The sequence below is a fragment of the Apteryx mantelli genome, chromosome 9 (assembly GCF_036417845.1).
Source record: "Apteryx mantelli isolate bAptMan1 chromosome 9, bAptMan1.hap1, whole genome shotgun sequence".
NCBI classification, from domain to species: Eukaryota; Metazoa; Chordata; class Aves; order Apterygiformes; family Apterygidae; genus Apteryx; species Apteryx mantelli.
In genome coordinates this window covers 25,839,574-25,859,881 of record NC_089986.1, presented here as the reverse complement: position 1 = coordinate 25,859,881, position 20,308 = coordinate 25,839,574, and the positions used below count along the sequence as shown (strand labels likewise).

The window sequence follows — 20,308 nt, the reverse complement described above, 5'->3', positions numbered from 1 at the left end:
ATTTAGTATCTAAACAAACATCACCACTATTTTTCTTTTTCTGTGATGGGTGAAAAACATCATAAACAGCCTTAAATTTGAGTGCTAACAGTAAAAATTTTTAACAGAGATCTCTTATTGAAATGCTGTTAGTGTAATGGATATTTTCATCTGAAGCAAAGCACTGATTTTTATTTAAGACATGAATTTCCCAATTCTGTTCTTACAAGAACACATCCCTTCATTTCAAAGGAGGAAAGAGTGGCCCAAGATATCAGATTTAGCACTGAAATAACAGTTTTAAAATATTTTTTGACGACTTAGAGCACGATGAAACACTGAATAGCCATCTGGATTTAAGGCAGCATTTTATTTACTTTGGAAATATTTTGATAATTGTGGCACACCAGAAAAAATCCCAGCAACGTTCATTTCTCCTTGACACAATCTACTGTTTCTCCATGACTTCAGTAAGTCATTTCACAAATTCAGTACAGATCACTAGGCTACAATAACCATTACAGCCGCTCTCCATTTCTCTGGATACTCACTCCACCAAAGCCCATTAGAGCTCTAATAAACTAGTAGTTGACTTAAGACTGTTAAAAATACAATGAGAAACAGAATCGTCTTAGATTTGTGAAGACATTTAAAAAATATCAGTATGTGCCACTTAGTAAATCTATTCCTCCTTTCATGCAGTTGTAACTCAAGTTTTAAAAAGTATTCTGCCACTACCAACTTGCACCAACTCCTGTTGACTGACCTCCTCTTCCTCTGGGTTTGGGTGTGGAAAAAAACCATTAGGTGACCTGAAGAAGAGCAGCTAGTAATTCTGGCACTCACTAAAAAAAGAGCCAGCAAACAAAAAAGTAATATCCCTTTCTTACTCCTCTTCAAGCTACAGATAATTCCAATCTGTTCCACAGTTTTGTGTCAAGTAGCAACAACTTCTAAAAGAAATTACACACTTACTGTGCTATCATAACTTGTAAAGGTCTCACTGACCTAGAACTGTCATGACCCTTTGCTTAGAAAGAGCCATATAAAGATGATGGTCATGATTTGGATTTGCAACTTCTAAGGAACAATTACTCTGCTAAACTTCTGAAAGCTGTCCTTTTTACTGGAGCTGACTTACCTGAAGATTGATATAGTTCTAACAGGCTTTTTCTGTAAATAGAAAATATAGCTTCAAAAGCAGCCATGAACTTGGATTCGGGTTCCCACCTGCAGCCACATCACTACCTGCTGTGATCTCCCCAGGGCTCATGAATCATGCAGAGTTAGGCTAGCTGAGTTCTGGGGACAGAAGTTTCTGCTGAATTCTTCAGAAAGCAGGAAGCCTGCAAGCCAGCCAGGCCTGACAGCTCTGAAGCACTGCCCAAACCCGTTGTTAGGGGCAGTGCACTGCCAAAATTGTCACCATAGGCTAACTTTAGTAATAGATTATATTTATATGACTTGTTTAACAAGTTTCTTCATATACATGCTAATTACAGCCTCTAAGTACCTATTACTTGAAACATTTAAGGTTTTTGACCCCAAATTTCAAATGCAGGTGTCCAGGTGCCCACCAGGTATGTCTACATTAGCATGTTAGCTCTGATCAGGGGTTCACTTTTCAGTCAAATCCCTGACAGCCCCCATTTACCACGCTTTGGTTTATACTGCAGAGCTGTCTTAGAGCCAGATTGTTTTTCAGTGAAACTAAGGATGCATTCCAAGGATGCCAATGTTGTTCCACAAGACCAGACTAGAGCTAGTCCAAAGTAAAACCTCCGAACTGCAGATAGTGTGGGTGTTGGGTTATCAGCACCATCTGTTTCACTCTGCAAACCTGTGCCTATTGTGCCACACCACTTAGTACTGCAGACACAGCCTAAAGCATATTTCAGCACCTGAATGGAAGTGGCTCATTACAGAGACTGCAAGCATCTACCACCACTAACAAAGCCAGTCACTTAATTTTCTTCTTCCTTACCAATTCACACTTTTCTACTCTAAGACTCAAGCTATTTTTAGCTTGAGTGTCACAACAGAGATGGTGTGCATGGTGCGCATTTTAGAATATATCAAAGTAATTATGAGGGCTCATTCCTCAAAAGGAAAACATTTGAAATGGTAGCAGCAGTCTTATAGTTCTCACTAGCATCTGCCAACCTCAAAATTTCAACTTCTAAAACTGCAACACTTTATGTAGGAGCAACACAACGTTCTGATGTCTACACAACCATGGGACCATCCCCACACACAACCAGCTTTGCTCTAAAATGAGTTACAAGCAGACCTCGTGACTTTCAAAAATCCTGAGATCCAACGCAGTGGTTTATGTGATGGGAATGTCTTTGGAATGGTCATGCTAAAGACACATGTCCATTTATGTGATAATAAGTGGGGAATGTCTCTAGGGGCTGCCCTAAGAATGCCCCTTCCAGCAGTTCCTGGGATGCACAGCAATGCTGTGACATCTCCTTTGCTTCAGGATCCCAGACATGAAGCTCAGCTGACATACTACAAGGAGGCAGTTGTTGTTGACATCTAAAGGCAAGTGTTGTGGTTGCTCCTGAACATGCCACAAAGCAACTTTCACACTCCAGATTTGAAGCTTAAGCAGTTTTGGGTTTTGGATTGCAATCATCCTTTTTCTGAGAACTAATGGCAGACCTGTGGGAAGGAGGAGGAGAATGTATCCAGTGCCTAAGGTTGGCAGAGCCAACCATATTAGCAATAGTCACACTCACACTGTTTTAATTCTTCTGTGTACAGCTTACTTCTCATTTATTTAATATTTATGACTGTTTCATCTCTCTTGAAATCAAAGTTGCAAGACGCCAAATAAGTAGGCAGACAGACAGAAAGAATAAATGATTAATCTAACTTCAAAATAGTACTCACAACCCACTGTTCCATTGAAGTGCTTTTTCCAAATCAGGATTACTCAACTCTATTGTACACAGACATACCCCTAAAGCGTGCCAGCGAGATCACATCTCCTTTCCCTTCTCCTGTAGCAGAAAAAGAGCATTCTCTGATAAGGCCACTCTACTGCAGTCAAGACTTCACAAAAAGTTAAATTAAAAAAAAAAAGAGGTTCTGAAGGGGAACCCAGGTTTTGCGCATGGAAGCAAACCTGATATCAATGGAAAATCTCCAGATGTGCTTTGGTGAAAGTCCTTGGGAACTGTATTGCACTAGTGTGCCATTTATGAGATGGAGACCTGGGATCAGCAAATCTTGTTTAACTACCATACCCAGAGAGAAAAGAGAAATTGATTCTAAAGCTAGCATGTAGCTTAGCTGAAGAGAGATTCTGAGAGAGAGGAAGGTTCCTGTAATTCAGCCCATAAAGAAAAGAAGTCTGTGGGAGCAGCCACTTAAAGGTCGGCAGAGAAACTCTTTCTAACATTTTGCCTCAGCTCTTCACAGGCACCACATAGGCAAGCGTGGGACTCAGGACTGTGCAGCTCATAAAAGAGGGGTTTGCTCTGGGGTGCTCCCAAAGAGTTAATGAACCCTAGGTGCACCACAGCCAGAGTCACCACACTGTGGGGTTGCTGTAGCCTAGGGGCACACCCTTCAATGACCCATGATTGACAAGTCCAGACAAAGGAGAAGTGACACTGCAGACTGGCACCATAAGCATCTAGGTGTGTGGAATTCCCCACAGAATGACCTGTCTAATGGGCGTATTGTTATCAGCTGAGCAGTGCTGCGGGCTGAGCGCTAGGGTATCTATTGATAGGCACACCGTTACTGACTAGAGCCATACAGCTTTTGTGTAACTGTGGGCTGGCGTTGTTTTGACCGGCTATAAAAGAGAGTAAGCCACATACCTCTGTTGCGGACTCAGGCCCACCATCAGCCGGCCTGCAGACCCGAAGACCCACCTGCCGGCGGGGTCGCTCCCCCCCCAGCCCCCCCGCATGTCAACAGTGTGGTGAGGAGAAGCCAGAGAAAACTATACTGGAAGGATGGCCATAACGGGCAGGAGCAGTTGCTGTACCATGCGCTCACTGCTTGAGAAGCTAGGGAAGACTATACCAGAGGGGTGGCACTCAAGGAAAGGGCAGGAGCAGTTGCTGTGTCGTGCACCCGTGATTTAACTGTAGAGCTCTGATATGTATGTATATTTTCTGTTCTGTTATATTTCTCATTTTATTATACTTTTAGCTTTGTTATAACCTCTTATCTCTAATAAATTCTCATACTTGACAAATGATGATCTCTCAAATTCAGTGCAACTAAGCCTGGAATCCGAAAGAATCCCGGACACCCCTCTATTGTCACAGCTCTTTTAAAGAGAGGCTTGAATTCCTTTTGGTCTGGGAAAGCAGACTGTATCTGCATAGACAGTCATTTTACAACTTGCTCCTCTATGAACTGAATTCTCTCATGAATTCATAGATTCTTTTTCAGTTTTAACATCCAAAGAAAGGAGGGGCAAGGAGCAGATGGCAAGTGGCTGTGGCAAGCATTTCCACAGCTTAATCAAAAGTTCTGTGAGGAAATTCATTCTTCTGTTTTCACTCTGTCACCTGCTAATTTAAGACAACACCTCTTGTTCTTGTACTGAAAGAGACAGTGAAGAATCAATTCCTATTGAGCATCTCCATGACACACACGATTTTATAGGCCTCTATCATATTCCTCCTCTATCTTTCCTATGGCAAGCTGAAGAGTCTACCATTCCTCAATACAGGATCCCTGTCATGCCCTCAGTCGTCCTTGTTGCTCTCCTCTGGACATTCGCACTTTTGCTGTCTCTCTGAGATTGGAGAACAGCAGAACTGCACACAGCTGATGCTCTTGAGCAGCAACAGCCACCTCAGAGCCCATAAATCTGTACCTAACATTTAGATTGTTCTTCCCACATGAATCATTTTATATTTGTCTGTGTTGAATTTCATATGCCATTTTATTGCCTAGTCATTTCATGTCACGAGTTCCTCCTGCAGTTATCTACAGCTGGCCCTGGTCTCTACTATGTTGAATAATTTAGTATCATTAGTGCCTGCTGTCACCTCAAACTCACTCCCTTTTATAGGTCTTTTATGACAGATGAACAACATAGGCTCCAGTACAAATCCCTGCAGAATGCCACTGGTGACCTCTTTCTATTGTATCCTATGACCATTTATTTCCTACCCTTTATTTTCATTTCTACCAGCCTTGTGTGAAAGACTTTATCAAATATCTCATCGGAAATTCAAGCAGACTATAGCAATCTTCTCTGTCTTCATGCCTGTTAACTCCTTCAAGTGACTTTCAACATGTTTATTCTTCCCCCAGATATCATGTTTATCTACATATACACTGAGTCTATTCTTCTTCATAGTTTCTATTGATTTTATTGTTACATAGTTTTATGGAGTTCACTGGCTGGAGTTTCCTGAAATCCTGAATCCAAAAAAATGTCTTCATCTTTCATATCTTCCAATCTTCAGTCTACTGGAGTAGTTTTAAAAAGCAATTACAATATCACAGCCAGTAATTCAACTATTTATCCCTTTAACTCTTCTAGACCAGTTGGGTGAATGGTGTCTGGTCCTGGCAGTGTATTATTGTTCACACTGCCAACTTCTCCCATAATCTTTTCTACTGACGCTATATTGAGATAGTGCTCTGACACATTTCTGGGAAAGAATGGTTCCAGCATGGGAATTTCTCCAAGCTTTCTTCACTGAACATGCATGCAAAATATTTTCTCATTTTTTCTGCTCTAGCATCACCTTCTCTGAGCTTTCTTTCTGTACTCTGATCATCTATCAGCCTCACAGACTATTATTTCTTAAATGAAATCTTGTTCCAGAGCCAACTTGCTGGAAAGAGTCACTGAGAGACCGACCTTTTTCCTGCTGGAATCATTTATGTGTCTCCAAAGCCCCTGAACTGTCACTAGAGGATTCCCTACAAAGACATGTTTCACTGTTCATCAAGAGCAGGCTAGTGCATATTCTCAAACCAGTAGAAACAACCAGGCTCTTTTTTGTCATGTAAAGTATGGATTTACTTGCAACTCAAACTTTTTTTTGACTGATAATGCATTGCTTTAAATATGATAAAACCTAATCTAGAGAATAAAATAAAAAAATACAGGAAGATCATCTGACATATCTCAAATGCCCTCCCTATTAACTGAATGTATATGATCCCCATTTTTGAGTAGTAATTTCATATTGTTTCAAACCGCATTTATGTGTCAAATGGTTTTAAAGGTTGAATTTGTTTTTCCTAAAGAGCTTCAGTGTCAATTAGTATGTGCCATAACTACCGGTCAGCTTTCAGGCAACTTTCTAAAATGCAAGAAGGGCAAGGAAACAGGAACTGTGACTTTTGCCGGTTTCACAGCCTGAGTAACCTTAAGCTCAGGTTCGCAAGTGATCCACCAAATTAATTGGGGAGATCTATTTTCTGATACAGAATTAAGAATAAGGCTCTATTTTGGGTTCAGTGCTATTTACTACTGATGAAATTTAATCCTCTGGTCTGCTGGAGAAAGAGCAAAGAGAAACGCATCTTCAGGCATCAACGGGGCAATGGAGTTATTTCACACATGGGGAGAAGAACTGGTGACAACTGCAGCCTGTCAAATAGATGAGGAGGAGTAAAATTTGCAGCAAGCAAGCATCACATTTGTGTTGCTGCGTAGCACTGCTGGCAGTACAAGCTATCTGGAGAGTCTCCTCCTAAGATGATCAACACCATGGGCAGAACTGAAATATATACATATGCTTTTATGATTCAGTATGTGAATTTAAATTTAACTTTTCTGTTATTCTTTTTTTTTTTCCTTCCTAATTTTCCTGTGGAAAATATTAACTACAAGCACAAACAGCTATTTCAGGGTTTGGTGAGGAATTTTTTTTTTCAAAATATCAGGGGTCTTTTAGTTCCTTCCCTACTTTTTTTCCCCTCACCCCCCCGCCCCCACCTTCCTATCCTTTTCATATCTGAAACTTTTCCACATGTCCCCAACTCTGGGAAAGTTACAGACTGGCAAAGGAAAAACAGCTTGCCCCTCATGTTTTTCTCAAATGTATCCATCAACAATTAAAAAAAATTTTTTTTAACCTAAATAAGATAATAAATTTTCATTTAATTTTGTTCAGAGAACTGCTACAGAAAGATTTTTTTTCTTGAAAAAAATATTCCATGCAACTCATCTTCTGGCAAGAAAGCTGTTTGTTCTAGAAGTTAACTGTTTATCCAGCAACAGAGGTTATTAGCAAAAGGGACTCTGAAATGGAAATACTGATTAGAAATATTCATATTCATATTCTCATTTCATATTCATATTCTCATTTTCTCTTAGCTACTTTTACAGTACAAGTTTAATACATTAATATTTAGAAAATTGCACTGTTGCCCAAAGCATCAAATACATGCTTCTACAATTAATTGTAATGCCAGTACCCACCAAAATATTAAACATTCAAGTTATCTGTGAATGTGTTAGACGTATTAATCTCTGAACACCTCAGACGTAATTAAGCTGAAGTTATTTACACATGAAGACTCTAAGCAGAGCTGTCCTGTTAATGAGACAGCCTATAATTGTTGCATTTCTCCTCATTCCAAATTGGAATTACTTCACAATTTCCTATAAAACATTTTTCAAAAATTGTTTCAAAGCTATTGTCTTGATGAAAATGGAATGCTAGAACTTTATCCTTTACAAATACTATACACCATAAAATACACTTCAAAATGAAATATCATGAAAGCCAACAAGTCCCATGGAATGTCTTTATTTCAACAAAAAAACATTTTTGGAAAGCATTCACTGACAAGCTTCCAGCCAGCTCTCACTATAAAAACTGACATATACTTTGACAGTGATAGTAGCAGACACAGTTATATTCCGAATACCTCAGGGCAACGTTGCCTCATGTTATAGAAAGTAAGAGAAATGACAGCAAAAAGTAGTTCAGGGAGGGTGCAAGTGTATTTTACAGTTTGGACTCTACAGGGTGACAGGAAAGACTGTGATAAAATACAGAGAAAAAAATGTAGCTAACAAACTAGAAAGATCTTTTCACCCTACAGAGCTTCTAGCTGCTATATGCATGCTGAACAGTGTATTTATTAATTGTCATTTGTAGGAACTCCTGCAAAACATGCTTTCATAAGGATGCTGGGCAATTCCAAAAACTGTCATTATTCAAAGCACTACATCAGAAATATCAGAAGGAAATGGCATGGACACCCTTTAAAAAATATAACAGTTCAGTCACCGTATTCTTCTAACACCTTTGCAAGAAGAGTTGCAGATATTCTAAAAACGGCCAAACAGGATGCCCAGCTCTGCACTTCACAAACCTATGAACACCAGCCTGGAAGCGATGTCCAGGCAGTCAGGGAGGTACTCCTTCCTAACGGAGCCACAGAGCGTACCCAAAGAAAGGCACTCTTCAAAATAGCCTTTCAAGAAAATGTTCCACTATATTTAACATAGATATCTACACCTCAACGTTAAAGAACCTTACATGTTAACAAAACCCTTGTTCAATTACGCGTAAAATTCCCTAGGAATGTGAAACTCAGCGATGACGATAACATCTCGGACTACTTCTGAACCATCAGGAGGATATAAAACCTCATTTTTCACCTCCAAGGAAAACTTTTACTCATAACTTTACCTTTCTACAACATCCTCTCCATTCCAGCAGGTTGAGCTGTCTCTCATCACCAGGTCTCCATCACAAAGCCTTTCTGCTATAGAGGCATAAAAGGTTCGGGATCGCTTCATGTAGTTGATGAACTCTCTGCAATGCACGAATAACACACATTTAACAACAGGATGGTACACTTATGGTTTAAGTCCCCCTGTCAACTTAACCCTCCAGAGTTGAGAACCCTTACAGAAATTAAAAGCCAATCAAGTTAGTCTGCATTTTTTTGCTCCTAAGTATCATCCAATCTTACTTAGTCCAGTATTAATACACATAATCACATTCAAAGGGTGGTTTTAACAAATCATATTAACACACCTCAAATTTGAAAAGAAGTCTACACCTGTCTTGTATAAACAGATAAAATTAATGAGAAAGCACCATCACTAAAAGGAGTGGTTTTTTTTCATGTTACCAGAAGTGAGTATTTCTCCCTTCCTGGAGCCTATGTCAGATGAATTAAGAATACTGTCAACACTCTCCTGGGTGAAAAAGGCTTCCTAAAGCTAGCACCCAATCACAAAACCTGCAGTCTTCCATTAAGTACCCCAAGCAAGCAACAGCAGTACAGAAAGCCATCTCCTTAGGATGTGCTGGGGCTACTTCCTTCCCATCATCACTATCCCTATCATCATCACTATCACACTGATATCACAAAGAAATTTCCCTCTCACCAAGTCTGGCACCTCGCCTGTAAGAAGAGGCTGCACCTGTTGCTTTGGCGAATAACCAAAACTCCTGGCCAGTACAAACAGCCTGTTTCTGATGTTGCATGTATGGAAAAATGCCTTCTTGCAGACAACCCACTGTCTCTCTATAATCTGATTATACCTATAATATATCTGGTTGAGGTAGCCAGAAAAATAAACAGTAACAAAACAGTGTTAATTCAGTACACAATCAAGAGTACTGTGGAATGAGAAATTATCCTGTTTCCACAACTCTGCAAGCTCCTATTTGGCATAAGCTTTTTAAAATATTGAGAACAAGAGGTGGGATAGAAAAACTGAACTGGGGCTATCAAGGAGCTGCTTGCCCCAGAAAGTCCCTCAACAGCCCGTTTTGAGAGGCCAAAAGACTCATTCTGGTTTCTAATGTTCTATCTGGCAGGCTGTAAGAGGACACCGCACTAAAGCCATGCGTGGGGATACGGCTAGATAGAGCTTGGCACAGGAACAGTCAGGATTTATTATTCTTTTGAGAACAACAGGTGCTTTAGACAACGTTAAAGTCCACTGTTAGGTATCTACCCCTACAAGGTTTAGGTAGTGGTCAACTTTCCCTACAGCTGTCTTTATACTTTCATGGAAGTGTTAAACTGGTTCATTTTTCTCAGGTGTGATGAAATCCTGCACTAGATAAGGTAGTCATCATGTGGTTCTAAGGAATTAACTTCCCCTAACACTGCAGGAAAGCTCTCCTTTTAAGAGAAACAAGCAGGATTTCTGGGCTTACAAGGAGGAAGTGAGAATTGCTACCCCTGGACTACTCAATAATGAATATAACCTCTAAGAATTTAGGTAGTAAAGCTTGGCCCAGACACATGGCTACCTATCTGATAGAATAGCCTGAGAGTACCGATTACACAAAGATGAAACAGATACTCAGGATTTAAAATCTTCTAAAATGCAGTTTTCTTTGAGGAAGGAAAAGATCGCCCTTTTAATAAAGTCTAAGCTTGTCTTACTCAGCTCACTCCAAGAGGCTTAAACTCCTTTGCATTTGCAGCCAAGCTGGGTTTTGACATTTCAAATTAGCATCTTAGCAAATGCAGAATTCTGTGTCCAACTCTTAATCTTACCCAGTGAAAATATTTACTTTTCATCAGAATAAAACTAAACATGCTAGGTAGAAAATGTACAGTTTCCCAGTGTCTCACAATATAAAAGCAGTAATCAAAATTACGTGAGTTCCTAGATTAGAGCTGAAATAACAGCTTACAGTGGACATGAGCTAAGTGTAGAGACAACAAAATATGTCACCTTGTTTTCATTCTTACCGAGAGATTTTTTTCAAACTTCTTGATTTGTCATTCTTTGAAGCTTTCAGAGGCAGAGAACTGGAATAGGCCGGGGAGAATAAGCATCAATCAGGAGAGGTTGGGGAGTAGGGGAGAAGCAGGAATTCAGGTAAATGAGGGAAAGAAATGAGAAACAAAAGAGAAAAGTAAAAATTATTTGAAAGAAAGGTCATCAAGCACATGCATAGGATAATATGAGAAAACAAATAAGGAGGAAAATTGTCATGAGATTTTTCTGAAGCATAGATGCAATTAAAAATGTCAATGCAACACAAAAGCACAAAAAACAAAAAACCCGCAGAGATTTTGTTTTCCTCAATCATTTTCAAATAAGAGCACAATTATAAATGCAGCACACAGCCAAAAGCTAAAAATAAATTCAGTGGACTTAAAGTTTACCATAACTTATACCAAACGGGAGAACTGTAAATATATGCAACTATACAAGAAAACAATGGCAAATGGTTTAGAATGAACACCACGGGAAGGGGGACACAAATGAGCAACATTCATTTTGTGGTAATGAGCAATTTGTTGTCTCTCAATAAATAATGTAAATACAGATATTTTTTGCTGTTCACTTCTGGTCAGAAGGCACCCCTGAAAGAAAAAGACCCTTGCAAAGCAGGATGGATAGGGTCTGAGGTTATATTTGAGAAAAAACGCATAAATAATTCCTAATTTGAGCCCTCTGCAATGATAACTATTTACTGTAAATCCATTTTGTGGCACCAGGATCCTAATTTAATATTACATGTTGTATTCAACATTAGCATCTTGATGCAATGTTACACTTACATGATTTGATACCACATTCTGTTCTTTCTTACACTGGTATTCGTGTATGAAGTAACTGCAATACCTGGAGTAACGCACACCAGCAAACAGGTTCAAAGATACTTGCCAACTCAGGTAAGTCTTACTGAAAAGAGTAAGCTTCATCTTGAGCAGTTCTGAGGATGCCCAATGAATGATGGTTTTGCCATCATACCTACTGGGAGCTAAAGGCCAGGCATGGCCCCAGGAGAGGATGGGCTTGCAGTGGTCATCAGGCAAGTGTCACTCACCACCACTGAAGCAGTGATTCCAATACAGCCACTCAAAAAAAAAGCAGAACTGGTAACAAGGCATATCTGGATCAGCTGAAACATCTGCCTTGGCCAGCTGGGCAGAAATGTTTGATTCTTTTCCACAGTAATTTAATTTGCATCTGACATTAATAATCTATTCTGTACTAGCACTTTAATACTTGAATTTTAAGAAAACCATGTGAGATCTGATACAATAGATAGTTAATATGAAATAAAATAGATGGCCTTGACTTCAAACATTCCTGAAGAATCTCAAAATTATTTTAAGAAGTACAAAAGACCTGTAAGGCCACAGAAAAACAAAGAAATCCCAACAAAATACCATTTCAAAGCCTGCCTCCTCCAATTAGGGGCCAAATACCATGTTATATTTCTTTGTTAAACATAATCTATTCCTCTATACAGATGTGTATCCAGTTTATGTTTAGCGGTTTGAAATACCACATGCAGCAGACATGCTAAAGGCAGGTATTCAGCTATGCCAGGAGTACTGCTGACCAGAAAAGTACTTTGTGCTGAACTCAGCAATAATGTTCCAATTTACTGATTGAAATTCTGTACATGCCATGTACATTCCCTGTACCATCGTATGTCTTCAATTTTCTTGTCATTTCTACTATATGTTATAGTAACCTGCACATTAAGAAATAACTACAACAGCAATCCTGCCAGTTTCAGTTAATCCCTGAATCCCATTGTGTAATGAGAGAAAAAAAAAAAAACTATACATCTCAGCATACTCAGAGGAGAAGGTTTACTAAGAGATCATGCAGCATTTATTTAAGTTTCAGCTTCTTACATCACCGTCTCTGATACTTAGTGGTGCATAGCAAAAAATATGTGGGAATGGAATGTGGAGGAAAAAAAAGAAAAATGAGAAATCTCACAGGAACCAGTGAGAGTAAGAGGAGTAGAAAAGGATTTAACTATCCCAAAAGAGGATCCAGTTGCTACATAAATTCAGGGACCATACAGGATCAAACTGTGCAGAACAGCAGAGTCTAAGAGAGCCCTGAGAGGGAGTGCTGACTGAGCTATTTCCAGCCAGATCCCTAAAGACGCAGACCCAAAAGACAAATCAGTCAGGCTAAGAGAAATCATCTCAGCAGCCCACAGAAACAGTCTTCTCAGCAACCAGGTCCTCAGTAATTTTACACTCTGCTTTTCAAATGCATAAACCACCTGAGCTCCATCAAACAGCTGAAACCAGTTGTTCTCAGACTCTTCAGAAAAAAGGCTGACAAACAAGTTAGGTCTTGATTTTGTAAGGGGTCTTGCAAAAAGCTAGTACATTTGCAGCATACATATGCACATACAGCTAAACTGTTTCACACTAGATATTTAAGGGCATCTTTAACTAGGGATGATAGAAGAGATGATACACCACTTCATTGTGTTTTTTTTTCCCCCCCCTAAAAATGTGCTAAACCAGACTGGTTCTCTTCTTTGAGCTTTGGAACTTTCTGCCAAACTTACAGGAATGAGCCACAGCTTCTTCATTTACTTGGGGAGTGCTGGCTCATTCCTTTTCTTTCTTTCTTTTTCTTTTCGTATTCCAAAATGCAAGAGTCATGTTCCATGTCTCACTTGGATTAAGAGTGGGTTGGAGAGATGTCTGCTACACAGAGCAACAGACTGGAACTCAGTTGGGCCAGCAAAAGACTCCCTGTGTGACCTAGTACCTAAACTGACAGACGGCTGAGGTTATTGCCTTTCATTTTTTAAACTGTCAGAAGGAATGGCACCAAAAAAGATTCCTGTAATTAGTCCCGTAATCTAGAACCCCTGTAGCAGTTATCTGTCACTCTAAGAGCATTTTACACAACTTGCTGCAGCAATCATTTCACCCATCCATTATAAAATTTTATTACCTAAAATTACTTTTTATTGATATCATATGTGATTAAATGATAGATGATGAACAACAGTAGTCAATCACTGTGTATTTCAACTCTATTTATTGTTACACAATTGTTTTCAAAAAGCAAAGTACAAGCTCCATGCCATATGTTTTATAGCAAGTTGTGGAAAATGTAAAAATATTCTGCACTTACTAATTATGGCTCCATCATTAATTTTTGGTGCATGGGCTCTCCACAATACCTGTCAGCACTGCATTTCAGTAAGGTTTGATTCTAATTATGTAAGGATGGACTTAGTTTAGATGATGTTTTGGATAATTTAATTTTCAGTGTGCAGACCAATTTTGGGCAACACTGTCTAATTTACAGTAAACTAGTTTTATTATACTTTCCTTTGCATCTGGAGGTCTTACATTTTAAAAGGTTAATATCCAAATAGTTTTAGATGGTTGTGGATGGTAGGGAGCAGATCTTCAGGTGAGAATGAATTGCTGTAGTGCCAAAGACACCTATTTGCATTTGGTTAATAGATTACTAGTTAATAGGCTGTAAAACTGCCTTTTTCACTGTCAAGCAGTAAGTTCCAGGGAAGCCAATGAGTTATACAGAAGACAGGTCTAGAGCTCCGAGTTTTTAAAAGCAAATTTTGCTAATTGTATTACAACTATTTTTTAGATTATTACTGCTGAATTTATGAATTAATTTCCTTAATGCCCTTTTCTATGATATTCCATTTGCATGGTGAAAATTGATTAGTTACAAGCTTTAGCGCAAACTGTTGTGTTTTGGCTATAAATTACAAAGAACTGACGTAAGAATACTGTTATCACTCAAAAAACTTAGCTTGCTGCTATTGTTTTTATTGTTTTAAAACAGTTTGTTGCGTTTATATAAGGTTAGATGAGAATTAAAATAGAAGTGGATAAAAATCTCATATTCTCAACCCAGACACCAGAACCTAGGCTATGTAAATTTTAATATCACTGACTATTTATACATCCTTCCAACACAGAGATGCACATGGACTCCCTGAGTCACACTGTTCTTGGCTAGATGCATAAGCCCAGCACAATTCTACTCACTTTGCTGAAGTTGTCCCAGATTTATATTGGTGTTACTGAGAACAGCATGTTAGCCAGAAATATGTCGTTGTGATTTTATGGTCAGTTAGCTCCGAAATTTCCTCATGTATCATGCAAAGCATTGCAAAGACATCCTTCCCTCCCCACTTAAAATTTACAGAAAACCAGTCCAGGAGCTATGCGAGGAAAAGTGAAAGAAACTCCATAAGATCTGGGAGCAAGGATACCTGGGCCAGGGCTGGGGCCAAAGGCAGTAATTCAGCTGTCTAATGCCTAAACTAGCATGCAGCTGAAAAACAGAAGCCAAGATGGACACAACAGACTAAACATAGATGGTTTTGCTGTTCTTCCCTTACATAACAAATCAAGCAGATTTCAAGGGATCTTATTACCTAGAGCAGTGAGAAAGGAGAGATCTAATCCATCCTCCACAACTCTGAGGAACAAAGGACTGACTTTGTCATGGGAATGAATCTTTCCTTCACCCCCTCTTCCCCTTCCTGCCCCAGATGAACCCAAGTCCTTAAAGACCTGAATAGCTGTATTTTAAGTAACATAGTAATTTAGAGTCAACAGTTGAAGTTACTCAGACCTTATTCGGCAAAGGTTTAAATTGTTTTCATTGAAAGTTTCTGGAAATAAAGTGTGAGTTGGTGCTAAGTAAAGACATCAAGTCTGGCCTGTAAAAAGTTTTTCTTGGAAAGATATGCAGCATAACACCACATACGCATCTGTGTAGCCATCAGTGATGGCAATGGCTGGAGAGTGCACAGACAAGATGACAGAACTGTGGCTCTGGCTTAAACACTACTCTGTGAGGAACCATTAACATGAGCTATGGGCCAGAGAGTTCATTTCAAAGTAACTGTTGCTTAAGATTACCTTCTCCTATTGTTCAGACTAGTGTGAGCCATCACCAGCGTCTGGGTTTCAGTCGCCTCCTTCACTGGCGCTATATTGTCTGATGACAGGTTCCCTTCTTGTTGTTTGGGCTGTCCACACACTTTATCAACCTGTATGAAAGGAAGGGAAAACCACGTTTGAATGGAGAAACTGATTGACAATTGCACAAAGCTCAGCTTGTTCCTTGCGGTTCGCATTGAATGCAAGAGAAGGTGTCTGGGGGAGAGAAAGAAAGGACTCTTGTTTCCAGGAACAAGAAACTAGTCCCCTGCATAAGAATGACCAAATTAACAGGCAATGCATAGAGTACCGCTAGTACAAAGTCAACAGCCATGGATTTGACACTGGATACCTGGATTATAGAACACCTGGAAATGGGTTGTAATGGCAACACTGTAGTATAGATTTGAAAGTGAATGATGAAAGTGTTGCCAAACCCAACTTTTATTTAGAAACATATCTGGAATTTATAAAGTATGCAGAGTTTGGTGGAATGCCTAGCTTGTATATAGAGAATAGTCTTTAACTTTGTTTGAACAGGTTTATAATCAGAAGACAACTGGGATGAGACTAAGCAATACTCCCTTAAAACAAGAAATGAGCAAAAGAAATCAGTACGAACAAACCATTGTCAATAAAAAATACTTTTCTTGGAGCTACATAATCAAGAGGATTTCTAGCCTTGGGAATCGCCAATGCCTTGGATCTTGGGTTCAAGACACTAATATCTCTTAGCCATTTGCCCTTACTGTCCTTCTTGGAGCCTTCTCATAAGGGATTTTATACAAGAGCAGGAAAAAGTGAAACTTGTGTTTATCTTTTGTGCACTGCGGATTTGACAATACTCCTGCCTCCTGCCATATTTCTGTGCTGTAACAGCTTTAAGTGACAATAAGACAAAGCTTTTCCCTTTTTAATACACAAATAAGTCATCTCTAAAATTTTCACCTACTGTAACTCCTCAAACAAACATGAAAAGACGATGACAAAGGAAATCCTACTGCAGACATAGTGCTACCAGAGACCTTAATTGCACAGAAACCATCATTCTGCACAACATTTAATTTGGTATCATCTTCAGTTTTCCTTTATGACCACAGTGAGAGGATTCTTGCTGGTCCGTGCATTTTATTGCATCTTTAAAACACTTGCAGAGTAATGGCTGTCTAACTGCTGAATATTGCAGAGCACACATGATTTCAAATAATTTCCCCTCCGCCCCTTTCCACCACTAAGTTGTATGTGCCTGTGTCAGTGCAAGTACAGGACATTTTCCTCAAATCTCTCTGCTTACCTCCTCCAGGAAAACTACTGCTATGTAAATCTAAGAGATATTTTCCTCTGAAAAAAACAGGCTAAATGAAAATGAAAAGCTGGAAGTTGCAGAGACATGACACTTAACATCAATCTTACGTGTACAAGTTCAGCCTGTTTCAGTACAATATGCTGTGAAGAATAAAAAACTGTAGCAATTGAATGAGCATGTACTGGATTAATCCTGACATCCCACCGGCAGTCAGAGGGGGAGCCAGCCACCTCACTCAGCAGTGCACACTGTGGATATTGTTTTGGTCTCACCAGAGACCAGCACAGCATTGCTTTAAAACAGAACTTTGTGAACTGAAATATTCTATTTCAGTCCCTTCTAAACTTCTGAAAGAAAGAAAACACTCTATGCAAATGAAAATATAAAACAAAAAATGCCTTTTGAACCCTCTGGAGCTGCACAGAGGTATCACACAGCTGGGCCACATTCTTGCATACCCTGTTCTCTATTCTGTGCCCGGGGTTTCCTACAACATATGGACCAAATTCCCAGCATAGGTTTCTGCAAAATCCATCTTAGGTTACATCATGTCAGTAGAGATCATGTCTTCAAATAACATACTTACCGTATCAAGTCACTGTGGATTTGTTTAAGACAGTTTTAAACAACTAACACTAAAACTGTTTAGAAAAGCAGTATGTTTCTTATAGGTATTAGCAATGAAGAACTTGATTTTTTTGGCTTTCCTGTGAGAAGTTTCAAAGAGATTTAGAGTTACCACTTTTGTTGTGAATCAATAGTTTAAGCACCCAAATGGAAATATTCATTTTGTTTTGATCTGTATTTTTAACAACATGGAAATAAAATGACTCTTTAAACTGCAAAAGTTTCAGTATTCTCTATGTCAAAACTTAACTTTTAGGTTTTTTTTTTAAATGATACTAAGTTTCCTGCAAACCAAAGCAAACCACAGTGTTTTAGTATAAAATATTTCTCAGTGGAAAAACTTAACCAGTTCTACTCCATTAAAGGAGAATACACAATTCAATGAAACAGCAAATCACATTCACACCTTTTGCCTCGAGGGCCTTTTAGTGCCTTTCCTCTCATTACTATCTCAAGAAACAGTAGGAATACCACATAATTTAAACTATGGCACAAACCTTTTAACCTCAAGCAAGTTTAACAAGATGGGAGATGCAACTATAATATATTGTTTGTAAAACAGTAGCTCATAAACGTCTCAGCTGAGATCGGACTGCATTGTACTGGGAGGAAACATAAGCACCGGTGCAGAGGCACAAAGCAAATTCCTCGCCCTGGCAGCACAGGTCAGTGGCAGAGCCACGACTGTCTCCCTGTGGGGGGAAACGGCCCTAACGGCCCGCACGCGGGAGGGGAGGGGAGGGGAGGGGCTGTGCCCTAACGGCCCGCACGCGCGGGGATGGGGGGGGAGGGGCTGTGCCCTAACGGCCCGCACGCGTGGGGATGGGGGGGGAGGGGCAGTGCCCTAACGGTCCGCACGCGGGAGGGGAGGGGAAGGGCAGTGCCCTAACGGCCCGCACGCGGGAGGGGATGGGGGGGGCTCCATCCCACCCTCATGACAACAGAGGACAGCACTGTCAGTATCAAACACTCAGGAGCTCATGAACCAAACCACCAACGGGAAAAATAATGCTACTAGGAATAACGACTGGAGTTTTTTAATCATTTCCTAGTACGTGTGACTTACTATTTCCACGGTTTCTCTTAAACTCTAAGCGCAGGCAAAGTGATCTTTTTTTTAATAGAAGCTAAGATTTCTCTACTGACACTGGCCATTAGGATTTGACACAATAACATCAACTATTATGCAGGGCAAGAGAATTCCAAAGCATTGGCTGCAAAGGACTAAACACAGCTGTGATAAAACTTAATAACAAAAAAAAATTTAATAACAAAAATAGGTAGAAATAGAAAACCTGTTGCTGCTTTGATAAATTCAATTTTTAGTCATCTCAATGCTCTAGACTCACAAAGAAAGACTAAGCTAATTTGTATCTGATTTTTAGACTTAAAAATAAGCATGCCAATCATAAATCACTAACTGATGGATAATCATCCCTCATTAACTATAAAAATACTAAGGTCATTCTTCTTGTCTCTTTGATGACATTTAATCAAGTCTGCTTTCTAACAGCAAAGACCTAGAGCTGAAAACTAGTATTCCTCCTCCTCATCTTCCGAATTATCAATAGTTACACTCTTCTTGGGCTTAAAGCTTTTTTATTTTTATACCAAGGATTCTTCTTAAATATCTGTTTTTCTGATAACCTTTAGCTACATTTCTTCTACTGTGAATTTCCCTTTTTAATGAAATACATACTCATATATATAGGAAGGATTATTTGACCTCTCACTATTTGTTCTTTAAAAGAATGTCTATTTACAATTATTGCAAAGGCTTAACAAAATAAACTGAAAAAAATATCAGTCAAAATCTTTTGAACTCTTGCAGCTTGAGCAACCTTAAAAATTAAGGTCATATTTAATATACTTAATATTATCAAACATGGGGAAAATGTCATGCCCTTCTAGATACTGAGAGAATCTTATCTACCCAAAGCAGGAGACCTTTTCACCAGTTCACAATAGTAACTTTTTTGATTTTGTAATGAGAAGCTTAGTATTTTAAAATACAAGATTTTCTAGTGATTAGGCCTTGAATTATTAATAAAGTGCTGACACATTTTTCAGCAGGTTTTTTTTTTTTTTTTCCTGAGCCATAACCCAACCCAGCTCCACCAAAAACCCAATGTCTTGGTGAACATCTCTGACAAAAAGATGAGGCTTCCTGACAGCTGTGCAGGTGTCAGTGCGTGTATAACCGCACCATGTGAACCACGCAAGCGCACTTCACACTAGAGTCGGGGTTTGTTGGTTCCAACTGCCAACTTTTAAGTAAGGGAAGCAGGAAACACTGAGTTATGGGGGAAATCAGGTTTAAGTTTTCAGACTTTTCTGTTTGATATCAAAACTCAAGTTTCCTTTGGGTCAGACATACCTTGCACACAAGACACAATGACACAAGACACCAACACAAATTGTTTGTCATTTTCTGTTATCCAAGCCATCAACCAAAGTTCATTATGTAAATACAGAATCCTCTCCTTCGCAGCAGCTGTAATCTATCATTCCAGTACTATTATGAAATGCTATTTTTCAGTGCTCAACTAATGAGTGGGATCACTTCTGATGAAAGGTAAGCCAGGGCAAACCTTGCACCATTTGCTCATTGTCCCTGTCCATAGTTCAATGAACAAAATCCTATGCATAGTGAAGAAAATGGGTGATAGCAGGGTGAAAAGAAAAAAAATCAGAAATATGTAGAGAACCTTTAACTATTGTGCGTCTTATGGTGTATGTTACAAATTAAAAATGCAGCATTTT

General features: G+C 39.2%; 1 protein-coding gene across 1 annotated transcript in view; it reads right to left on the bottom strand.

Annotated features, from left to right (window-relative positions):
• Nucleotides 1-20,308, bottom strand: part of LOC106496177 (glypican-5-like) — a 408,273-nt gene that overhangs the window by 258,451 nt on the left and 129,514 nt on the right. The window contains exons 4-6 of the mRNA XM_067301964.1: nucleotides 15,592-15,722; nucleotides 10,654-10,713; nucleotides 8,622-8,747 (exon numbers count right to left, since the gene is read on the bottom strand). Of these exons, the coding sequence (XP_067158065.1) occupies nucleotides 8,622-8,747; nucleotides 10,654-10,713; nucleotides 15,592-15,722 (317 nt within the window). The remainder of the gene's footprint in view (nucleotides 1-8,621; nucleotides 8,748-10,653; nucleotides 10,714-15,591; nucleotides 15,723-20,308) is intronic.